The sequence below is a fragment of the Talpa occidentalis genome, unplaced genomic scaffold, assembly GCF_014898055.3.
Source record: "Talpa occidentalis isolate TD23 unplaced genomic scaffold, MPIMG_talOcc4v2.1 talOcc4.6, whole genome shotgun sequence".
In the NCBI taxonomy this organism is placed as follows: domain Eukaryota; kingdom Metazoa; phylum Chordata; class Mammalia; order Eulipotyphla; family Talpidae; genus Talpa; species Talpa occidentalis.
In genome coordinates, this window is record NW_023604972.1 from 83,632,979 (window position 1) to 83,658,024 (window position 25,046).

At 37.2% G+C, this 25,046-nt stretch overlaps 1 protein-coding gene across 2 annotated transcripts in view; it reads left to right on the forward strand.

Annotated features, from left to right (window-relative positions):
* The window catches only part of RGS7BP (regulator of G protein signaling 7 binding protein), a 91,138-nt gene that overhangs the window by 41,026 nt on the left and 25,066 nt on the right, over positions 1-25,046 (forward strand). For both annotated transcript variants that reach the window (XM_037530024.2, XM_037530025.1), the window contains exon 3: positions 17,616-17,746. In XM_037530024.2, coding sequence (XP_037385921.1) covers positions 17,616-17,746 — 131 coding nt within the window. The remainder of the gene's footprint in view (positions 1-17,615; positions 17,747-25,046) is intronic.

A 25,046-nucleotide genomic window follows, 5' to 3' on the forward strand; every position in this document is an offset into this window, starting at 1 on the left:
ACTCATGCTGCAGAAGCTGCAAATAGCTTCATAGTGCTGTGCTTAACCCCTTGAGCCACCAGGAAGGCCCCAAAATTGCATTTTAGAAAGTTTACTCTGGCTGTACAGTGGAAATGAGCTGGAAAGTATCAAAACTTAGGAGGATGTTGGTATGATTTATGTTGGCAGTAAAATTACCCTAAAATCAGCTAATATAGTAAGAATAGAAAGAAGAAGAAGGAATTGAGTGAATTTAATTGGTAAAATCAAAGTACTCAACTTAGTCTGAAAAAAGAAAGAGGGGGATAAATTAAGAATAACCCATAAAATTCTAACTTGATCGTCTTCATGAATGGGAGTACCATTCATCGAGGCAGGGAATCCAAAAGGAGATTTGGGAGACAGATATTAATCATGATGTTGAATTTGGAGTACCTGAGTGAAATCAAAGTGGAAAAGCCTGATAGACTGTTGGATAAATGGATCTGGACTTCAGTAAATGGTCTGGACTGGAAGTAAACATTGCAAGTATTAATGGAAGTAACGGGAACTGATAAGATGGGTCAGGGAGAGTGTGTAATGTGAGATGAAAAGGACCCTGGGGAACACCAAGTTTAAGAACAGATAGAATAAAGGAGCCAGTACAAAAGACTAAGAACCAGCATCCTGTGAGGCTGGAGTAAAACCAAAAGGCAGCATCACAGTAAAAGAGTTTCAGGAAGTAGGAAGAAATCAAGAATGTGGGATACTCCAAAGAGGTCAGAAAATTGTTCATTAGATTTGAAATAAGATTGGTAGATTAGAAATTTAATAAGTGAATACAGACATCACCGAAAGTACTTTGTTTCTAAAGTACTTTGTTACTGGGAGAATACATAAGACTAAAGACTGTTTTTAAAATGGAAGAAACTTGAATATATTTATTCTAACTTTTGTAGTTAAAACTCTCAGCATTAGAATTTTTTCTCATATGAGGCAGAACATACATATATAATACAGTGATTTAATATACTAATCTTAATTTCACTTAATTCCTACATCTGTATACATACATCTGTGTATGTAACACCACCTAAAGATATAGAACTTTGACAGCACCTCAAAATTTCCATCATGCCTCTTCCACTTAACTTCACTCCCAAGAGGTGAATAACCACTATTCTAATTTCCATCACCATAGATAAGTTTTGCCAGTTCTTGAATTTCATGTCAATAAAATCATACAGTGTATGTGAGATTCATTCATGTGTTGCATGTGACAGGTTTTTAAAATTGCATTATAGCATCTCATTGTATGAATGTACTACAGTTTATCCATTTTTCTACTGAATGACATTTGAGTTGTTTCCAGTTTGGGCTATAATAAGACTGCTATAAAATATGTTTGTATATGATTTTATGGTGGATACAGCTTTTCAGTTCTCTTGGGTAAAAGCCTAGGATTAAAATGATGGATTAAAATAGGTGTATGTTTAAGTTAAATAGAGCCAAACAGATTTTTAAGGAATAATAATAATACTGCTTACACCCCCAAAATCAATGTATGGCAATTCTTACCTTTTGTCTTTAATTTTAGCTTTCTGGTCAGTAGACATTTTGAAAGCAGGACTTTCAGAGATTATAAACCACAGCTTCTTAGCTTGTACTTACAAAAATTTAAAAGCTTTCTACTTTAAGCGTTTCCCATAATTGGCTACTGCCCTTCAGTAAAACAAATCTAATATTAAAAACATATAAACATAATTCAGGATGTTTCATGAGAAAGAGGTAATTTAATTCTCCTTTAAAGTTAGCTAAATTATAACAAAGATGAGGGAAATCCTGTCAGAAAGAGTCTCAGTTCTAATTATGAAGATACAGGAAATATTACTACCCAATGGACTAGTAAGAATTGAGTGGCTTATATGATGATAGAAATTCTTCATTAAGATATCTATTTCAATTTACATTCTGTATAAGTAGTAAGTTTGGAGGTAATGGCTCTCTTTCCCCTTCTCATTTTCATTTTGATGAACTGTATTTGAAATCGTTCACTATGATCAGAATTATAGACTCCATTATTTTAAAAAATGCTAGTGCATCTTTTGGGGAAAATAATGAAATAGAATAAACTATTGACATAAAACTGAACACTGATTATTTTGTAATGTTACTCACAATCGTTTCCTCTGTTTGATACAATATTTGAAACCTGACAAAGATAATAACCATATGACACTCAAATAACATTACCTGTATGATTTATTGTTACAGTAAAATTTTGTATTCATGCTGATATTACACACAAAATTGGTTGTCAATATCATTACCTAATAATTCATTTAATACCCAAAAGTATCATGGTAAGTCTATTTAGAAATCTGTTCACACATTTTACCAAAATAACATGGATTACAACTTTACTTCTAAGACTTGAAGTGATTAAAGTACTGAAAATAACAGAAATACACATTTGTATGACTGAGTTGGGAAAGGCCTTTCCAAAAATGACACTAAAACCAGTGACCATTAATGAAATGTTTGACAACTGACTCGATAAATATTTGACATTTCTGTGTTCAAGCTCAACAACATGACATAGAAACAGATAAATTCAGAATGAGAAACATTTTAGCAGGTACCTCACATGCTCTCTCCAAAAAAGTATCATGGGGAAAGAAAAACAAGAGACCATTCTAGATTTAAATGAGACAAAAGAAACTTACCAACCTTGTATGAGCCTGGTTTCAAAATTAAAAAAAAATCTTTAGGGATAGATAGGAAAATTTAAAAACATGTAGTATTAAGAATATTTTATATTGGGGCCTCCCTGGTGGCGCAAGGGGTTGAGCGCAGCACTGTAAATCTGTCCGCAGTCTCTGCAGAGCAAGTTCAATCCCCAGCCGGCCAGGGAGCAACCCACATGGCACAGCAGACCTCTCCTCACTCTCCCGCTGCTCCCCTCAGCAGTGTACTTCAGTCTATCTGCCTGTTCTGTTCCCCGCTCTGTCTCTGGTGAATCCTCTCACCTCCTATACCTCTGGCCTGTACCCCAATTCTTGTATACATAAATAAATCTTTAAAAAAGGAATATTTTATATTAATTCTATAGTTAATGTATTCATTAATTAATTTCTGTAACTATTTCAAGTTCTCAGTAGCCATATGAAGCTACCATACTTCTTGGCACAGAAAATCATTTCTACCATTGCAGGAAGTTCTATTGACAAATGTTGCTCCAGAAGACAGAGGGGTAGAGTAGATGGTGGCTGAGCATGCACAGCCTCCACATGTTACAGGGCAGGAAGAGGGGCACCACACAACCCCCAAACCTGCCTACTCTAAATAGGTTCTGCTGTCTGCTACCTCAAGACAAAAACATATAAGACCTTTAATGGAAGGAACTTTAATACAATTATTGTGCAATACAGAAAAGATAAAGACTATAGATTCCAAATCAGGTATCCAAAGTTACCCATCCCCTCATGGATAAAATGTCCAGACAAACAAGGTTGGTCCATAGCAAGGCCAGAAAGCCTGCCCCAAGTCTAAAGCACCTGCGGGTGGGGACCCATAGAAAAGGGTGAGAAATAACCAGACAAGTCTGGGAAGAAAATCAAAATCAAGATGAAACCTGCCATTGTTAACCTCTCCACAGGTCTCTCACCCACGTCTGTTTCAACCACTCCAAGACCAAGAAGCAAACGCAGCTTCTTCACATGTCTCTCTGCTCCATGTGCCTCCTCCAGATCGCCTCTGGCTCAACCCCCTTCCTCCTTCCCCAGTTTCCTCTCCAGGGTCTTCTCCTCCCTGCTCAGCTCCACCTCCCTTGGGTGGGGCAGGGAACCTGGAACCTCCCCTTTTCCTGGGGACCACCCTATTACACATGGAACTTGGAGCTTCAAGTTGTTCTCCAATGGTTGCATCACTTGACCCTCCCATTAGCACACTGTTCTAGTTCCTCTTATTAAACACTTGGTATTTTCAGACTTCTATTTTTCTAACCTAATGGGTATGAAATGAAATAGCTCACTGATTTAAATTTGCATTTCCCTGATAACTAATGAGACTGAGTATTTTTTCCATGTATCTATTAACCTTTAATATTTCCTCTTCTGCACATGTACTGTTTGTTTTTTCCCCACATTACCTTGTTGAAATATTTAATGGGAAAATGATCTATAATATAATGATAATCTAAAAAATAAAAATGATAAAATTAAGCTACAATGATTCTAATTCAGAAAAATAAATATCCAGATGGTCAAAATTTTAGAAAAATGTCATAAAAGTAAAGCTTTACTTTTCATGTAAAAAATCCTTTCATTTCCCATAATGTTATTTTCTCATATTCAAAGAGCAACCAAGTATAACATTGCTTGACATTTGGGGAAATTGCCCTACAACTTCTTACTCTTTGTTTTCTAAGTTTTCCTCTCAGCTCCATGTAGACTGAGTGATTATTTTTCCTAATCCCTGCTATTATTTTTATTTGATATTATTCTTTTCTGGTAGAACACTGTGTGCTTGACTTAAAAAAGAAATCTCTGTGTGAGTGTGTGTGTAAAGGATAGAGTGGTGAGAGAAGAAAAATATTTCAAGATTTGTATCTAATTAGACATGTTTAAATTGCAAAGGAAACTGCCTTTCATAATTCATTGTAGAGGAAACTGATTTTGTGTCTATTGCTTGGAGACTTCACATATTCATGTTTTAGAAATTAGCTTCAGCATACACTAGTCTAAGCAGTGACCTTGGAAAAGAAATGACACTCTTTTAAAGGTGGAACTGGACTGTTTTTAAAAAGCACAGACAGAAACAAGACAGCAAGAAATAGTGTAAAAATTCACTAGAAATTAATCCCTGCCTACCTAGATCCTTGGAAAAGACAGGGGGCTGTGTTCTGTAAGATGTTTCACCTTCAGCATTAGCAGCCAGCCTGTATAACCTTCCACTTGTGAGGATTCCCACACATACCCAAGCAGATTTGTCCCCCATTGGTCCTTTTTCCCTCTGTCTTATTGTCTGTCAGACTTTTTTCTATTATTCTTTCATTCCCTGTTGGAAGCAACTTTTCCAGTTTCCCTGCTACACTCTACTGAATGATGTCCCCCAACCTTGATACAAGTGCTTTTTGTGTCAGGCTCAAAGAAACAATCAAGATTTTTACCTTTAACAATGGCAGACAGGGGCCATCATGCCATCCTTTCGCTAAGACCGCAGGCCCCTGTCGATACTGCAGCATCACATCCTTCAAGTGATTTTCATCAACTGGAAGCACATTGGGTATATGTGATGATCCCTGGCATTGTGATACATTGAGCTGGAATGTATGTGAATCTCTGATGTCCCCAAAGGAGCACTTCCAAAGGAGCACCCCTGTAAGTGATTTGTTCAGAGCAGGAGGCATGAGAGCTTCTGAGTTAAGCGGTATTGTTCTAGCCCTTGCCTGGAACAGTGCCTTGTTCCAGTCATCTCACCATGTGGGGCTCTTTGTTAACTCATATACTAATTTGTAAAGTGGGTATTGCTGTATTTCCTTTGATTTGCAATAAGATGTTAGTTCCCATTAAGAGTGTTGCATCATGATTTCAAGGACAGGAAATGAAAGAAGGCCAAAATGAAGCAAAAGTTTTAAAACAAGACATTTTAAAAATTAGGATAAAACCTTGCCCTGTAAAACCTGGAGTGCAAACCAAATAGGATTTGCAACTTCAATGCACACCCTCCAGGAGGTCTTTCAGAGTAAACTGCCAAGCAATGCTCGGCTTCTCAGGGGTGCTTGTCATGCAGGGCACCCTATCACTGCAGTCCTGGAGCCTCCTATAGTCTTTCATCTGCTGAAGTCTGAGCTAAGGTGTGGGTTTGGATCTATTTATTAAGGTTTCTCTAATGTGTATCCTGAATGTCATCTGAAACAGCTTTCTCCCCATGTGCCTGGAATGTACTTGGATATTTACAGAAGTGACTCTTTTGCTTAATGGAATTAGCTCTATGGCTCTGTGTTATGATTTGGGAACACTCCACAGGATCATTTGGTTAAATATCAGCCTTATCACTAGCATGCCAACATGACTGCTTCTTTCTTTTGGATGCTAAGTGCCTTCCCACTTTAATAAGCATTATGCCTGCAACATGCTCAACCTTTGGTTCTCAAAGTGTGGTTCCTGGATCAACTTATAACTCATTGGAAAGAAATGATCAGGCCTCAGTGCAGACATATTGAACTGAAAACTCCAGAGGTGGAGTCCAGCATTTGTGGTGTATAAGCCTTTCAGGTGATTCCAATGACAGTTGATTTGAGAATGTCCATTCTAAGCCTGTGGGCTTCAAAGTAACATGTGCAAGATGATGTGAAACACTCAATATTATCCTTTCTAATTTCTAACTGTGCCTGCTTTTGGTATGCCAAACGTGTTAGTATTGTTAGGGGGAGACTACATTCCAACATCCATATATTCGATCTTCATCACCATGGAAATGGTGGCAAAAAGTGAAAGGGGGGGATTGTTAGGGGGAAAAGGTTGTCCTAAAGCTAATTCCATACAGGCTCTGTGGACTCCACCCCCCACCCCAGGCCAAAGCCAAAGACACTGGGAACTACACATCCCATCACCACCAAAGGGAAGGTGGCTGGGACCTGAGGGTGGGGTTAAGCAGCCAGGTTTGGTATAAAAACCAGACACGTGGGCCTTGGGGGATTCCCCATTTTGGCTCTCCGCCAGCTCGCAGCGAGTGGCCAGCTCTGAGAGTGCCTTTGGGTTTCCGGGTCGGCGGATCGGGTAGGACACATTAAAGACTTTATTTCCCTATTTTCTCCCTGAGTTGTACATTTCCTCAATTCCTTTTCCCTTGTAAATAAACCTTTTATTAACCTTTTGTGTGTGCATGCAGTGGAGTATTAATAAGTCCTTTTTAGCGCGGGTGAGGACCCACAGCCAGGCAACCTGTTTTATATCAGGGCTGCTCCGTAACAGTATCATTGTATCTGGATAATTTATCAACAAATACATATTGTGATAACAAGTGCATGTTTAATTTTTTCTTAGGGATACATGGTATACAAAGTTTGAAGACTAGTTTTCTAATAGTTTGAATCTCTTATGTTCCAAACCCATTGATGCCATTAACCACCAGCACTGTCACGTATTTGCATCAATATATTTATTCTACTTCTTGCTTCTAAAACACTTTGCAAATAATTTATAATATTCACTTCTCTGGTGCTGAGAAGAGTCACATTCTCAGTAAAATGATAAAGAGATACCTCAGCACTGCATCCTGGATTCTTTTTATATTTCCCAATTTATTCCTTAATTTGTTCCTTAATTTTATTGTTTTCAATATGTAAATTATGAACTCTTCATGGCCAATCTTTTTCTTTCAAATGAATTTTAATACAGAACTCTTTTACCAGATTATTCTTTTTTAATTAATTAATTTTTAATTGCAGTGATATTTGGATACTCCCATCTGTTTTTGCATCCTGGATTCTTTCCTTGAGTAAAATAGAGGATAATGATGCCCATGAACAGCATCAATGGCACCTTCCTGCTTCCTTCTTAATTAATTTGCTTTTGTGCAGACAGAAGAGGACACAAAGAGCTAGAAAGAGGATTCTATTCCCACTCCATATCACACCCTTTTCCAACTTTCACTATTTTGCTTAGTTAGAGGGATTCCTGGAGGGGTTAAAGGGCACCCTGTAAAGTAGCAATTTTCCAGACTGCTTAGCCTGATGTGGCCTCCTGTGTTATAAATACTTAACACTCTCTTTGTATTTTGCATTTCCCTGAGTTAGGCATAAAATATCATTGTGCAATAATTACAAATGGGAAAATGGGAGAACTAGGAGTCGGACTGACTTTTAAACCACAATAGTTAAGTACTTTGACAAAGGACAAGTAGAATAAAATGATTATTTCATTGCCAACACAATATTTTGTATAAAGTATGCTCCCAATAACTATGTATGGGATGAATGAGCCCATATAAACCACAGTTTAGTTCCTGAGCACTCAGTTTTAGTAAGATTCTATAGCAGTTAAAAGCATGAATAAAGGTTAAAGTATTATCGCTGCATTTATTATTTGCATGACCTTGAATAAGTTCTACAACCTCTCTTAAACCTCACTTCCTTCAGTCAGTGTATTAAGGCTAAGGACAGTAACCACTTCATAGGCCATAGACTCATTTTGAGAATTAAATGAGATGTAAGTGCTTAGCTTGGTATCTGGTACTTAGTAAATTTCCATTTAGTTATATTGGATTTTACTTATGTTGAATCAAATGTCCAGAAATAAAAAGTGTGGACTTACTTACCCTCAACTCTTGTCAGTGAAGTTCACAATCCTTTTTCCCCCAGATAAAGCCTGATGATCTTATATAATGCTATTTTGCAAATCAAAAATAATGCCTCCATTGGAGAGACTGACCTAAATATTCGTTAATCTCTGTCTCCTCTTGCCATATATCTGTCTGCCTTGAAGAGCTGTTTCTGCTCCTGAGCTAACCATTGGCAAAGGTACAGAGCCCTTTCATCATGTGTCACCTAATGTTTCATTTTATTTCATCGTTAAGAGAGAAAAAATTACATGTAGCTAGCTCTCCATGGTGGTGCCATTTAGTTGGAAATTTGAGGGCAATAAAATGATACCAATATCAAGGAAGGAATGAAACATTGCCAGTTTTCTATCACCATTCAGAAAAATTAATTTGTACTAAAGGAGACTTTATGGTATGTTATCATAAAATAAAACACCATAGGATAACCATGAGTTTCCATGAACTCTTTAAAATGACTTCAGGGTCTCCCTGGTGTCACAAGGGGTTAAATCAGCACTATGAAGCTATCTGCAGCCACTGCAACCTGAGTTCATCCCTGGCAAGGGAGCTAACCCGCATGGTGCAGTAGAACTCTCCTGTCTCACCCACTGCGCCCCTCGGCAGTATATTTCAGTCAGTCTGCCTGCCCCCCACTGTCTCTGATGAATCCTCTCACCCCTGCACCTCCATTCTTGTATGCATAAATAAATAAAATAAATCTTTAAGAAAAATAAAAAGGACTTCAGAAAAAGTAATGTTTTTCTTTTTTCCCCTAAATTCACCCTTTTCTGAACAGCAGAATATTAATAATATTATTGAAATTAGTAATAATTAAGGAGGAAGGAAGTCTGTAACAAAGGTCTAAAAAAGTCTAGACATAATACACAGAAATCACGTCCCTGGACCACATCTCCATTCATTTGTGCTTCTTATGACCATACTGTATAGTCTCCACATACTGTTTCACCTAAATCTTTCTAATAATGCAATGACATGGGCAGTAACTCATCTAAGCCAGTATTTGAGGTACTGAGAGGTTAAGAAATTTTCCCAGTCTCTAGATTATTAGTGATGAAATAGGAATATAAACCCAGAATTGTTCGACTCTAGACCTTTTATGCTTCATGTGGAGGCTGTTAATATTTTTTCCTTCCTTGGAGGAAACGTGAAATACTGCAGCCAAATGGGCCCTCCTCAGATTCCTTACCAACTTGAACATGAATTTACTAGCCTTGCCCCTTTGATAGCAGTACCTGTTCCATACATGACCCATCCTGTTTAGCGCCCGGCTGGCCACCCTCTGCAAGTTTCGAACGTTCATTTTAATTCATTTCAATGAGCCTTCCATGAGCCAGGCATCATCACACAGGGGAGAGAAACAAACAATGGGCAAAACCTCATTGTTCCTGAGGTTGTTAATCTCAGAGGAAATATACCCACGTTAATAATGAATACCTCTGTTATTAGTATGTCGTCTTTTTCTCTTTTTATTTATCTGTGTTAAGTGTCTGTTCACATGCCTCTGTTTTTTGAAAATAGTTAAAAGAAAAAAAGAGGGTTGAAAGAAAAGAAACTCTGAAAAAAACAATTTCTAATGTTGAAATGGGGCTCACAGTGGCAGAAGCAGCACTGGTGGAGCACCAGCTCGGTCTCCTCCATTGCGTTGGCACCATGGTGAACTGGTGAATTGTTTGAGAACCAGACAATCTGTTAAGTGTTGGAGGTTATAACGATAAATAAGATAAACTTTCTGAACTCAAGAAATTGACAAACCAGTGAAAAAACTGATGATAGAATAGGGTGTTTTCCATGTACTGGTCTCTTCTGTTTGCATCAAGCTTTCTGCCTTTTTGTAGAAAATAGCTCTGACATCTGTCTAGAAATGCACATTTTCACATTGGCATGAAGTATCATCTTCTGAGTTATGCAAAAAATATAAATTATCATCGCATGCCAATAGAATGACAGAATGACACCGTGGAATCCTATTAGATACAATATTTAAAGTATGTCTATGTTGGGCAGGAATTTTTAAGCTAAAAATTCAGGCTGCAAAATACCATTTTAAAAAAGGCCTAATTCTTCTCTAAATCCTTTCTGAAATCTAAAGAATGAACCAGAGAGCTAATCTGGCAGCACTGAAGCCTGATAGAAGCTATATATATTTGCTATTGTTATTAATATGATAAATAGATGTCATGTTTCTACCCTAAACCCTACCCAGACAACATTTCTGGCTTAACATTTTTGTCGGTCTAAAGAATAGAATTTCAGGCCTGTCCATATTTTGGACACTCATGGTCTTTTGTCACCTCCGAGAACATCACTCTAGATAAAGTATCTCACATAAAAGAGAGGCCATTGGAATTGACCCACACAATGGACTTTACAATTATTCTGTGACTGTATAACTAATATAATTGATATGTCATAATTAACTCTTACAGTGTTGATCAACATTTTGTATTGTTACAGTTACATGTGATGAGGAAAAAGTAAATGCTAATTTTGAATATAATAAAAATTAATTAGTTGAATTCTTTCCAGTATAACACACATAACTGAACTTTGGAGATCACTGGTTTCAGGTAACAGTATCATATTGAAAATCTTAATTTTTAGATGCCAAAATATTTTCCTTATTAAAATATGGAAATAGGGCCTCCCTGGTGGCCTAGGGGTTAAGTCTCAGCTGTAATGGTCCAACACATAGGCCTGAGTTCGATCCCTGGCCAGGGAGTTGACCCACATGGAACAGCAGACCTCTCCTGTCTCACTTACTTTTCCCCTCAGCAGTGTTTTCAGTCTCTCTGCCTGTTCTGCTCCCCACTCTGTCTCTGGTGAATCCTCTCAACTGCCCCCTAACCTCTGTCCTATACCCCAATTCTATTCTTCTGTGCATAAATAAAATAAATTAATTTTTTAAAAATGAATAGAAAGGTGTGGGGAAAGGCCAGGACAAAATAAAAAAGATATTTTATTTTGAATATTGAAGAAATACTGCCTTGTAGATTAGTTTTCTCCTGATCAATAGCATGGGTTTCAAGTATCAAGAAAAAGACGTTCTGATGTGTAGCCCATATACCTTTTTGACCACTAATGTGCTGAACATGTCCCCCAAACCCTTCCTAATCACCACAAAAGTCACTACCTATTCCCAACTCTCCTCTGTAATACCTTAAACAGTAACATTTCAGGTTAAAAAAAAAAGATTATAATTCAATAGTATTATTTTTGGTCTTGTTATTACAAGTAATGTAATGTCCGGAAACTGATAGCTCTTGATTTTTTAAGTGTTTATATTTTCCACTGTTTAAGTGAAAAAGAAATGCTTATGGTGCTTGGTAACACCTTACGTCCATTCATTAGCAGCTCTCCCAATTGTATCATGAGGAAATGCCAAAGGTCCTGCCAAGGGGAAAACTAAAAGCAACTGGGAGAGAAGACCAGAATATGCCCCTACATCATAGAAGGTGCTGGCCTCTCTGAGCTGTGTTTCTTTACATAAAAGTACCCAAGGTCACCACCCAAAGATAATTCAGTTGCACTTCAGGTTTCACTTTGTTGTTAAAAGTCATTTCATTTCTGAGTGAACCAAAATAGCTCCAGGGCAGAGTTTGATCCCAACTCATGTTCAGTGGCAAGGAATACACCGTGCCTCATGTTCCCATGAAATGGCAAGCTGTGAAGGGAGGGAATTACTGCAATTATGTCTTCAAAGGCTCCTGGGGAACCAAATTTGCTATAACTTTCTATGAAGAAAATGCAAGAGGTTTCCACCTAAGAAATAAATTTCATGAAAACTCTCTAGAGGAAGATTATGAGACAAATGGAGACAATAAGGAGAGTCAACTATTATATATATACTTTGAAAAATGTTTTAATTCTCTTCTGATTCTGTTTTAATTGCTGTACATGTTCTGGTAAAACAAAAAAAAAAAAATAGTGTAGTCATTTAATAGGTGCCTGGTATCTGTTCTCTGTTTATAAACTTGGATAGATCCTGTAATCACCTTTTAGAACTTAAAACCAAAAATAACAACTGGGTCACCCACACAGAGGCGTGTATGCTTGTGGGCCCTCCCCTGCCCTCTATCCATTGATTACATAAACTTACAGGGCCACCTTGAGAAGTCTCCTTCACAGAAACCACATAAAGGCTGGGTTCTGGGCTCTGTGCCGTGTGAATTTGGAACAGAATTTGGGTATCCTTCTAAGTAGAACCCATCTGAGGAAACCATGGGGGTATTTGAAAAGATACCCTGGAGATCGTTACCCTTAAGTTAGTCATTTAATCCCTTTTGTCTCTAGCTATTTGCTCTGAAAAATAGAGCAAAGAATATCATCCTTTTATCTACCCCCTCTCCACTCACTCCCACCTCCTCAGTCCCATTATGCTTCTTTCCTTTTGACTTAGTAGCCAACAACAGAATTGATTTTGAAAAGACAAACTTGGGTAGTTTTCTGCAACAGGATTTCTGGTTTCCATCTCTGCTGGTTGACAGCCCCCAAGTGTTTTTCTGTCATCATCTGAGACTATGAAATGCTGAGTAGTTGTCAATGAGGTGACACCTTTTTTTCTAGGCCTAATGGCCTGTTTATCTAACCATGGTTCACATTTGGGAACTGTAAGCAAATAATATAATAGAATAGCAGATAAAGCTAAAGACCATATGCAAGTTTAAAGTTAAGTAAACACAATTTTGATGTGTTAAGATGGATTGCAGCCAACTTCTAACAATCTTCACAGTTTCTACTTGTTTACCCACACATGAGCTCATCTGATTTTTGCAACAAACTGGAGGTACTTCAGTTGTGAATAGTAATTATACCTGTTTCACAGCTGAGGAGACTGAGGCCCAGAGAAGTTAAAATTTTCCTAAGACCACAATTCTAAGCAGCTAAGTCTATATTTAGAGCTAAGTTTTATGACTCCAGAACCCATTTTCCTTTTATTATGTCTCACTTCCTTCAACTAAATATATAAACCATTACATTAGAGACAGACCTTCAAAACAACAAACATTTCTCTGGTTTTTAAAAAGCTTTTAGCAGCTGCAGAGAACAACAAAGTCTGGCAATCTAGGCAAAAGAGCAGACAGATTCTGGGCCCTGTCATTTTATAACTAAAAATCCCTGTTTCATTCTTGAAGTTGACCTTACTGTCATGAAACTTCCCAGTTGGTATGTTCAATTTATGCTATGTAATTAAGGAAATGTGAGTCCTTGGACATCAAGTGAAAAATCCATCGTCTACATATTTCACAGCTGAGGGGGCTACAAAATACAGCAAAACAACATTTTATTTTACTTGCTAAACCACATATCTAGGTGTCTGTCCATCTCCTATCCAACCTGCATTTTTCTGAAGTTTCAGGTATCAGTAAACTACCCCTAAGTTTGTGCATATTATTAACTAGAGTTCGATATTTGTTTCTCATTTTCTTTAGCTCACATTTAATCCAATGCCCAAATCTTAAGTGTACCTTTCAGTACGTTATGCCAAATATTTACATCCAGGTAATTCATACCTCTAGCTAGATTTGGAATATTACTCTCATGCCCAGTCAGATCTCTCTCCACCGTTGGTCTAATATCTGTCCCTGTTGCTTTGTCTCATCTGCTCTGGAACTTCTTGTAAATGGAGTCTTATGGTATCTAGTCTGTATATTTTCTACTTTGAGACCATGTTTTTGAGACTATTTCATGTTGTTTTGGGTGTCAGGAGTTTACTCCTTTTAATTGCTGGATATTAGTTTATTGGAGGAATGTACTAGGTTCTTTATTCACTTTTCTTCTAATAGACAGTCCAGCTGGACTGTTGCCAGTTTTTGGTTATTCTAAATAAAACTACTATGAACATTCTTAAAGAGGACTTTTTGTGTATTATTTTTCATGTCTTTGACATGAATACCTAGGAATGGAATTGCCAGGTCATAGGGGTAAGTATATGTTTAGTTTCATAAGAACTTCCAGAATTTTTTTCATAGGAGTTGTACCATTTTAACTCCCACCGGGAATGCATGAGAGTCTACCAATAATTGGTATTATCAGTCTTTTTAATTTTAGCCATTCTAGTGGGTACTCATCATACTACTTTTTGAATTAAAAATAAGAGTACCACAATGAAAAGCATTTCCATGATCAAGTGGCAACTAGGCAGTATCTGTCTTCATGGCTCCCTATTACCACATCAGTTCAGGTTTGCTAAACCATATGATTAAGTCATTAAATCCTGATTCTCATCCTTTAAGAGGTTGGTTGAAAGATTCATAATTTGGCAGTTATTTTTAATGTTTTTGGCTTCAACTTCAACTCTAAATTGCTGAAGTTGATTTGGGGGATATTTTTTCTGTTATTATTAAGGTTTTCAAATTACTCAAAATAATCAAGTTAGCTCTTGACTTATGCTCAGTAGAAAAAAATAATCACCTCCTTGTCACTACCTCATAAAATTTCTTTGACTGAATTGAATGATCATCAGCTCAGGGACAACTCTCATAGACCTAAACTTGATTAATAGGAGTGAATCATTCTAGACCAAGCATGCCATGTGTGGTAAAGTGACCTCCAAGATAAGTTGCTCCCATTTCCTGGAGAAAGTCCATAGGTCTAGTTTTGTTTTAATGTAAATGTTTCTTCCATAGGCCCATAACTTATCCCTAGGAGGTTTCAATTTTTAAACTGCTGTTTTCTTGGCCTTTCTGCTATTCTCCATGCTCTGACACTTACTCATTTGTTATGAAAATAACCTAAATGTTCTTGCTTCTCAAAAATGTATTTCAACCCACTGCTTATAACATTAGACATATTATAATTCATTTGGACATTGGCCTTTTAATGAACTTTTGGTAACCTGATCAAGGCATTGTGAAACACAAACATAAAAGACATCTTAACTTTTCACTGCTCTTTAACTAGCTCCTTTTTCTCAATTTTCCAAGATATTAAAGGATAATATATGAGTGGATACATGACTTTTTAACTAGAACACTTATAAGGCAACATTAGCACAAGTAAATTTTCACTAGGCAGATTTTATTTCTGATAGAACATATTGAGTTGTTTCCCATAACATTTATGAAGGACATAATGCTTCCATAGCTTCCAGAATCTCCACTGGCTACAGAGGCATTGGGAGATGGCACCAAGAAATTGTTAAGAATTAGGAATTAATCTCTGTTCTGACTTGCCTTTTTTTCAGAAGCATTTAATACATAATTTTCTCTCTGTCTAGCTGTAAAATAATAAATAAAATATTCTGGCTCTTAAGATATGTTAATATGGTTGTCATTTGTTTAAATTACATAAAATGTCATCTATATATGAATTTTGCATATTTTGGGAACTAAGCCACTAGGCACATATTTTGTACTTCTGAAAATAAGTATACTCCATGGTTTGGAATGACACTGCACTGGCTAATTGTCCCACTCATCAAATGTACAATACATACAACAGATTTATTATAGGTTTGAAAAATCTGCATATGAGCCACCAGAGCCCATGTTATGTGTGGGCGAAAACAGACAGCTATGATTGGGATGATGAAGAAGCAGTACAGAGAAGACCTGCCTGCTTAAAATATTTTCTCTCTAGCTGCCTTTGGGATAAGACACATTCTTCAAATGTTTCTATCAAAATCAATGTATTAGCAGGTTCTAGATCAGCATTTTTTTTTTATTAAATGAACCATTAATGCCAATTATTTCTTCAGAGCCCAGCAGTGCCAAGAAAGAGTGTCATTTTGAAAGGTCAAAGATGAGATGAAATGAGTGATGTGTGTGTGTGTGTGTGTGTGTGTGTGTGTGTGAGAGAGAGAGAGAGAGAGAGAGAGAGAAAGGGTGGAGGGTGGATAGAGGAATTCCAAGGATCTTGAGATAGCATGAGGGTAAAAGGTACCTGTGGGGGAAGTTCTCAAAGAAAATCTAGGACTTTTGCCAAGATTCTCTTGCTTCCAATGTTGGCCTAGGGCTGGAGCCATGAGACTCAAATGAGAAAGTAAGGTAGTTTTTATTTCTCAGATAAAACAAAATTTTGCATGTAAACTCTTTTAGGCATTTTGTTCTATTGGGCAAAAGAAAGACACAGAATGACTGTGCAGCTATCACTGTACAAAGACAAAGAATGTTGCATTTTTCTGTGTTCTATAAGCCATTTAGTTAAATAAAATGGCTCATCTACTAAATAAGTGTTGAAAATGATCACTAAGAATTATTATGATTATAATGATAGTTATCAAGGTAAAGGACTGTATAAGTATAAATTCTTTTTACTGTGATTCCAGAACTTAAATAAAAATGAAGCCACCACCTTTTCTATTAATTACTCCTGACATTTACCACTGACCCACTTTACAAATGAATCAAATCCAAATGCCACATTGTTTAATCAGATTTCATTGCATTTTAAATGAACGGTGATGAAATAAAAATAACACATCAGGACGTTTGACAGTTCACTTTTAGACTTCTTCCATTTCTAATCTATTGCTAAACTTCATCCCTTTTTATTTAGTTTGCCTTATCCAACACATGCTATTTTAGTTGCATATAAAATAGTTTTATCGACAATTAGTTTCTCTCCCCTTAATCAAAAAAATTAAAGTGATCATTCCTTCTTTTATCATATTCACACATACATGCTTTGTCATGATTAATTGAGAAAGGCTCAAGGACTTTAGAATACATTTAGAGCACAAGTACAATGTTTCTTTAACTTAATTAAACACAATTATTAGAATTTTATTACTCTATTTTTTAAAAATTTGTATTTTCATTAAAAACATTTGGTCTTTTATAAACTAACCACATAAAATAATAAAGAATATTGTTTACACTGACAAAAATGGCCCTGGTAAAAATAATTTGTATCCTGGCTCACTAATCATATTATGCTGGGGTCTTAATCCTAAACTACCTTCTAACTTGTGATTGAATAGCTCTTCATTAGTTTCTCTAAAAATCAGAGTTTTTAATATCTCCTGGCAGGATAGGATATTCTTATGATTTAAATTAGATTTAGGAAATTTGTTCCAACAATTTAATTGAAAATATTTGTTATTTTCAAATACTTAAAACATTTATGGTTTGATGCTTCTAGCAGAAATCTGCTGCTGATGGGGGAAAAAACTGAGAGCTGTAGGTCAGAAAGATACTTATGTAAGAACTGTGACATTGGCCACTGACTTAAAAGCAGGAAGTCCTACATTTTAGACTCAAGGTTTTAAGGAATCTTTTTATTGAGCATTTTCCCCTCTCGGAGCTGAGACAAATGGCTGATGAGGGAAATCTGGAGAATGCTCACAGCTTTTCTCTTTCATTCTGTTGCAGCCCAGAAGATGGTGAGATCCATCCAGAAATATGTCGACTTTATATCCAGCTGCAGTGCTGCTTAGAAATGTACACTACAGAGATGCTAAAATCCATATGTCTACTGGGGTCTCTTCAGTTTCATCGAAAAGGTATCTGCATTTAATATACTGCCATAGAAACTGAGGAAAGTTAAACAAAAGATCATCTTTTGCAAAGTGCCTTCTGTTGTATATGTCTATAAACAATTAGAATGGATATAGATATTTGAGACATGTATGATATAAATTAATAAAAGACATCTCTATCAGGACTATCTAAATGCATTGCACACTAATCGTCTTGAACAGAAATTGCGGTAGAAACAGTTCTAAATTAATTATCTCACCACTTGTGACTGGTTAGAATTGGCATAAGCAGCAAAAATACATAATTAATTTACAAGGCTGCTATTTTTCTAAATGAATTAGGTTGTAAGAAGACAAATTACGTACTGTGTCCTAAAGATTTAAAAATAGGAGAAACTCAACAAATAATAAAACTCCTCTTCGCTGGCTTATTTTCTGAAGGAAATATGTTGGCTCAAATGACTGAAGCCTCCAGAGGTGACAAAAAATTAAGAGCTGTAAGTCAGAAGGACACTTATGTAAGAACTGTGACATTGGCCACTGGTTGATCAGATTTCTGGCTCCCATTCTGAGGCTCTACCTTCTCCTGGGTGTTGGCGTTCCCCTCAGACTGCCTTCCCTGCATTGAGCAAACTGATTCCAACAGTTCCAGTCATCATATCTGCACACCACAGGATCCATAAAGAGAGAATTCTCACATTATAGATGAGCGAACGTCCTGAGCTCCATGCTGATTATACCAGGTCAGACGACAGGTCTCCACCTGAATCAACCACTGTAATAGAGGGATGGAATTACACTGATTGATTTAGGCAGTCAAGGCCCATTATTAGAGGCCAGAGAGGAGTCAGCCTCATCCAACCAGTGGCTTTTTCATGATAGGAAAAGTGGAATATGATGGATGCCGGGGAGGAAGCCAAAACTGTCCTGTACTGGAGGGCTCAACCTGCATATGCCTTAGTAATTCATTGATGGTAATTTTGGGGGAACTGCCTGAATGCAAACCTCTTGCTCTTGAGTTCAGGAGAATGAGGGTGGTGCATGGACAGTAATCCCTGCATATGATTTAAATTCAGAGATAGAAAAAGTCAGTAAACTCTAATACTTAAGGAAAATCTTGTAAAAAGTGGAACTTGAGCTAGGCTGTGAAGATTAGGCTCAGTGGGGAAAGTAAAAGAATGACCAATGAGGCGAAGAACCAGTAAGAGATTTGAAATGAAATGAGCATGCAGTTCAAAGGAACTAAATGACATGACAAAGTGCTTATAAAAATCAAATCCTTCCCCCAAAAAATAAAAATAGAAATGCCATGTGATCCAGCAATACCACTTCTAGATATTTATTCAAAGAATATGGAAATATTAATTTGAAAAAATATGTATACCCCTATTTTCATAGACGCATTATCCATAATAACCAAGATGTGGAAACAACCCAAATGACCATTAGCAGATGATGGGATAAAACTGTGGAATATATACTCAATGAAATACTATTCATCTGTTAAAAAGATGAAATCTTACCTTTTGCAACAACATGGATGCAACTTGAGATGATCACATTAAACAGAGTAAGTCAGAAAATGAAAGATAATTACTGAACACTTTCTTAAGTGAAATAACCAAAGCAAACTAACAAAAGACAACAAAAATAACTCTTAGACTGGAGAGTTACTAGAGGGGAAGAGGGTGGGAAGAAAAGGCATAAGGGGTCAATTTGATAGAGACACTAGAACTTCATGGTGAGGGTGATGGAGCATAAACACATATCAATGTGTGATGCTGCACTCCCCAAATTTGAACAGCATTATAGGTCAATGATAAATCAATAAAATGCTATATTTAAAAATCACATTTTATGTACAGCTATATGCATGCATACAGCAGAACTAAACATAAGAGTATGCTGCCTTGTTCCAAAGAGAGAACATTTTCTCAATATGTGAATTTATTCTTTTCCACTTTTCTTTGTAAAGGCTGACCTTTCAAAGGTTTCCGTCTTTACCTCTGTTATTAATACAAGTGAACATGTTTGGAGAGATTAACTTCTTGACACTCCTAATGCCTGATCAGAAAATTGGATATGCAGACAAACTGATGACATCCCAACAGGTTGTCATTGGTTCCCTACTTCTTGTCCATCAGCCCCCCATACACACACACACACACGGTCACACGTAAATACGGATTTGAATAGCATTTTCATTCTTCTCAATTATGGTAAGATAGGCTGGGTATGTTTAGATTGTCTGTGCAGACCCGGGGTCTGTACTGGTTATACCTACAGTATTTCATATCCATGTCATTAAAATCCACCTTGTTGATGATCTGACCTGAGTGCCCAGTGACCTCCACTCCCATCCCTTCTCTAGCTCCACAGTTTGCCACCTCACCTCCATATGCCACCCAGTCCTACTTGTCAGCTTTCCACAGTTGACTTGTGAAGGGAAACCTCTTCTGCTACCTATCTATTTAAAAATAAGAGAGATTCTCCCATGCTGATTTCTTTCTTATTGTGTTTGGTCTTGACCACACAGATAAAAAACACATTTCTTCTTTACTGATCTGCTAAGTTAATTTTCACTGCCTTTTGTTTTCATTGCCAGTCTCTGATCTGCTTTTTCCCTGGTACGTTTTTAAAACAATAACTCTCCACTTTCTGCTCTAGCACCTAACTTTCTATGTCCAAAAAAAAAAAAAAAAAAAAAAAAACTTGAAAAGAATTTATTTAAAAAGAACACACCTGATAGCATATTTGATGATAAACCCCCATGTAACATTAAGTCTCCACTGGATCTTATTCTTCTAAAATCATTGTTAAAGTGCTACTGTAGAAAATCTACTTCAATATTACAGGATTCTGGATAAAAATGCTGACTCTAGGATTCTGTCCAGAATCTCCTGAAATGGGACACTTCAGGTTATTGTGAAATAAAATTAATATTGAGAACTCTTCTGCCTTTTGAAACAAAAGCAAAGAGTGGACATGGCAAGAAACCAGTCCCTTTTCCTCAGGAAATATAGGTTGGGAAGAGGATGAGGTGTAGGGAGTAAGAGGAGGGATAGAGAGCTGTAAGTCTACAGAGATATGTATATATCTGTATCTATATTTTTTAAGTCATGTCTTAGCATAAAGGACCACATATCCACTGGGGAAAAAAGTCTGTCAATAAAGATTTAAGATATCAGACATTTTTGCAAGATAATATCCTCTATCAAAAGGGGATATCTCTGGGCCTCCCTTGGTGGCTCAGCGGTTGGGCGCTGGGCCGCAAGGCTGCCCGCAGCCTCTGCAGCACCGATTCGTTCCCCGGCCGCCCACGAGGGTCCCACAAAAAAAAAAGGGGGGGATATCTCTGATGCGGCTTCAGACTAGGGATGGGGCCTGCCTATCTGGATAAACTAAGTCCCTTTGCTTAAGAAATCAATGCATTTCCAATTACCTCATGTCATAAATCTTTGTTTTCTATCCATTCATTCATTCCAAACATATATTAGCCAACTACTCTATGGTATTAGTCATCCTTGAATTCTACTGTTCTAAACTCCAAATCTAACAATGTACAATTCATGTGTTATTAGTGTCACGCTATCTCTTTAATCTTCTGCACATGTCTACTTAACTTAAGCTCTAACTTACATTACCACAGATACCCCCGTCTTCCACCTCAAAAGAAAAATGAAACCAGCTAGTCCTGAGCCTTAGAGGAATAGTAACTCCCATTCTAGTCTGATAACCCTTGAAGTTTCTTTCTGCTTAGTATCAATCTCTGTTATGTTTTCATTAATATTACATAAAAATTAGTATTTTCATAATATTTAGGTTAGCTAATTTCTTTTCCTTCTGTGTGAGTGTTATAGACTGGCCATTCCCCTCGTCTTTATTATTTCTTTTTCATCAAGAAAAGGAAAGGAATTATAATCAAGTCGTTAGGTTTGGTTCTATATGAATCTTTTTTTTTTTCTCCCTCGCCAGCGGCCGGGGGAACGAACCGGGGCCGCAGAGGCTGCGGGCAACCTCGCGGCCCAGCGCTCAACCACTGCGCCACCAGGGGAGGCCCTATATGAATCTTTTTTTATTTTTTTTATTTTTATTTCTACAAGAACCAGGGTATAGGCCAGATACGTGGGAGAGTGAGAGGATTCACCAGAGACAGAGCGGGGTACAGAACAGACAGACTGACGAAATACACTACTGAGGGGAGCAGCGGGCATGACAGGAGAGGTCTGCAGCGCCATGTGGGACCCTCGCTGGCCAGCCGGAATCAAACAGGCGCTGCAGAGGCTGCGGGCAGCTTCACAGCTCTGCACTCAACCGCCTGCGCCACCAGGGGAGGCCCTCTATATGAGTCTTTAGTCAGTTTTTTGTTGAGATGAGAGACTGAAGCCAAATTGTATCACAGTTATCTCTACTTTTAATTTATTTTTGTTTCTAATCACCTTTCTGGCTGAAGCCACAAGTCCAGCAAAAATTGTATATTACCTTTAGTTTTACTGTGGTATTGAGTAGTTGTGAGCTTCCTCGAAAAAAAGACACAGAAGGTCATCACAGGGGTGAAGACCATGTCTTCTTTCTGGGAAAAAAATAAGCCTCAAATCATTTTAAAGCTCCCATGGTGAGCTTGAATTTAGTAATGAAGATTGTCCTTCTCTCCCAATTAAGCAAACTGTGAGTATCTTTAGGCCTTAACAACATCTTTAGTGGATCTTCATGTTTCTTCACTGCTCTGGGCTGTTGAAATTTTGCTGTCTCATAAGTCTGATTGGTACAATCTACTTGGAAATTGTTTATACTTTACAAGAACATGCTATTGCCAAAGAAATGAAGAAAAACAGTACTAAAATTATTTTATTTTTTCATGGCCAACAAAATTAAAGTGAATTACTGTGATGTGAGGTAAAATTCACGTTTAATAAAGGCTATTGGGTTATATACCATGTAGAAGTAATTCTAAAAAATTGTGTTTATTTTAAGAAGATGATAGATGGGTATAATTTTAGTCATTTTGTTGTTTCATCTGCTAACACTTTTAGTTGGTGATTGGATCATTACTTAACAAAGTCTAATTTCTATGCAGATAGTGAAAAATAGTTGCTCTCACTTCTTCACAGTTAGTTAAGTAGGAAATCTTTCCCCATTACTGAGTCGATGCTTCACAGTGACCATTAATGCCTATTTCCTGCTACAAGATGCAATGAGATTGCAGGTTTCATTCATTCCGTTGGCAGAAAGTGGATGTCAGTTTCTAAGGGAATTGGATGATCCTGCTATTTTGACCATGACTTTCCTGTCTCACATTCTCTCCCTGTTCCATCAGTCTTTGAGGCAGCATTCCTGCTCTGACAGGAGACACGATGCATTTCAACACAGCCCCCTTTACACAGGAGCTTGTTCTGACTGTCTTTCTTTTTGCCTCACCTTGCTCTGTCAGTTGCCCTCCCTGATGCTGCTCTGCCTCCCTGCCATAACTTCCAGCAAAACTGTCCCCAGGTCCTTTGAGATGAGTTCTTTCCCTGAAATGTACCACCACGATATATACAGATGTAAAGATTTGCAGAGGAAATGTAATCACAAAAGGGAATGAGTAGAGAAAGCTTAAAAGGTGAAAAATCTTCATCCAAAATCTACTGGGAGCTGAGAGCTCAAGATGCTTTAATGAGAAATTAATGAAGCAATACCCAGCAAAATACAGGACGTACCCAAGACACAGAATGGAATGTGCAGTGAAGATTCCCTATATTTAGCACAATATTAAGAAATGTAAAGGAAGTGACCCAACCAATAAAAGGCAAACAAACAAGATAAAGACAGAAATAGGATATAGCTGAAAGTGAAAACCTATTTTCCAATGTAATGAGGCAATTGATGCTAAAATAGAACAGTGGGTTAGAAGAACTAAAGAAGAATAAAACTTTAAACAGATTTAAAATACGCTATGATTCAAAGTCTGAGGGCAAATATGCATCCACTCTTTGAATAATACTAAACACATTGCATACCTAAGGCAATGCTCTAATGCTGGGAAGATTGCAGTAATGAGGCTGATGAGAACCCTGTTCTTGTGAGTGTGTAGCAAAAAAATAGTTTTGGGGGAAAAAAAAGAAAAAGGAAAAAAAAAAGGATGAATGAATGAGAATCAAATATTCTAAAAATCCCCAATACTAACAAATATATAATACTGTTATACAATACAAGTAATTAAAATTAAACTAGAATGGGTCATTTAATAGAAAGTGGCTAGGAAGCTTCCTTAAAAAGGATGGTCAAAACTCTCTGAGGAGATAACATTTGATCTGAGACTTGAATGGTAAGAAGGAAACAACACTATAAACACTGGTATCTAATGCAAAGAACTCGAGTCACTACAAGCTTGTACTGTTGGCAGGATATAAATATAACCAACATCTGGAATCCAGTGGTAACTTAAACCATCTATTATTCTATCTCCATGTCTTCATGTAACAAACAGTGAGTAGGACACCATAATCATCACTTATTGTCAAAGCAGATGTCAACTAAGGAAAAGGCTAATTAGCAACTATCATTGTTACTACTTACTGTATATCTTCTACTTGTGCTTTATACAAATTATCTCATTTTACCCTCAAATATTATTCTCTCCATTTTACAGATGATGAAGCTGAGGCTGAAAGAGGTGACTTGCCCAAGGTTTAGTTCTGACTAGAAAGGATTATATTTAGTAAAATAAAATAAAATGCAGCATTCATGTGAACCAAAGCAAGCATGGGTTAGCCATGATACCCTTGTGGGAACGCTGGAATTACTGATTTACATAATATGAGCATCTTATATATTGTTCTACTTTAGAAGCAGGAAGTGGAGCAGTAGAAGCCTCCTCGGGGCCTCCTGTGAATGTATCTTCCATTGTCTGCTCTCTCACACAGCTGCAAGGAACCTCTAGATGGCTGCTGTCCCCAGGGGTAGTGATAGGATTCTAGTGCCATAAGGAACAGAGAAGCACATCGGGCAGTGGAGGTGGGGGTGGGGGGGAGAAGAAGAGTAGTTCTGTGTCTTTTCTGAATTGGAAAACATTTATTTCCCAGTGTATGGACTAGAATGGAGCTCTGTGAACAGTATAATTATTATTTTCCATGGCAGTGTGAATAGCTACTTGCCATAGCGCAGAAAATCCTTTGAAACTATTTTTTTTAATATAGGTAAACAACTAACTGAATTAATAGAACCTGTTTCTATTTAAATTAAATGCTTTTGAGAAACACAAGAGAGGAAAAGTGAATTACTTAACAAACAGCCTATATCTCCCCAGTCCTTTTCACAGTGCTTAGAGTAAAAAGCACCTACC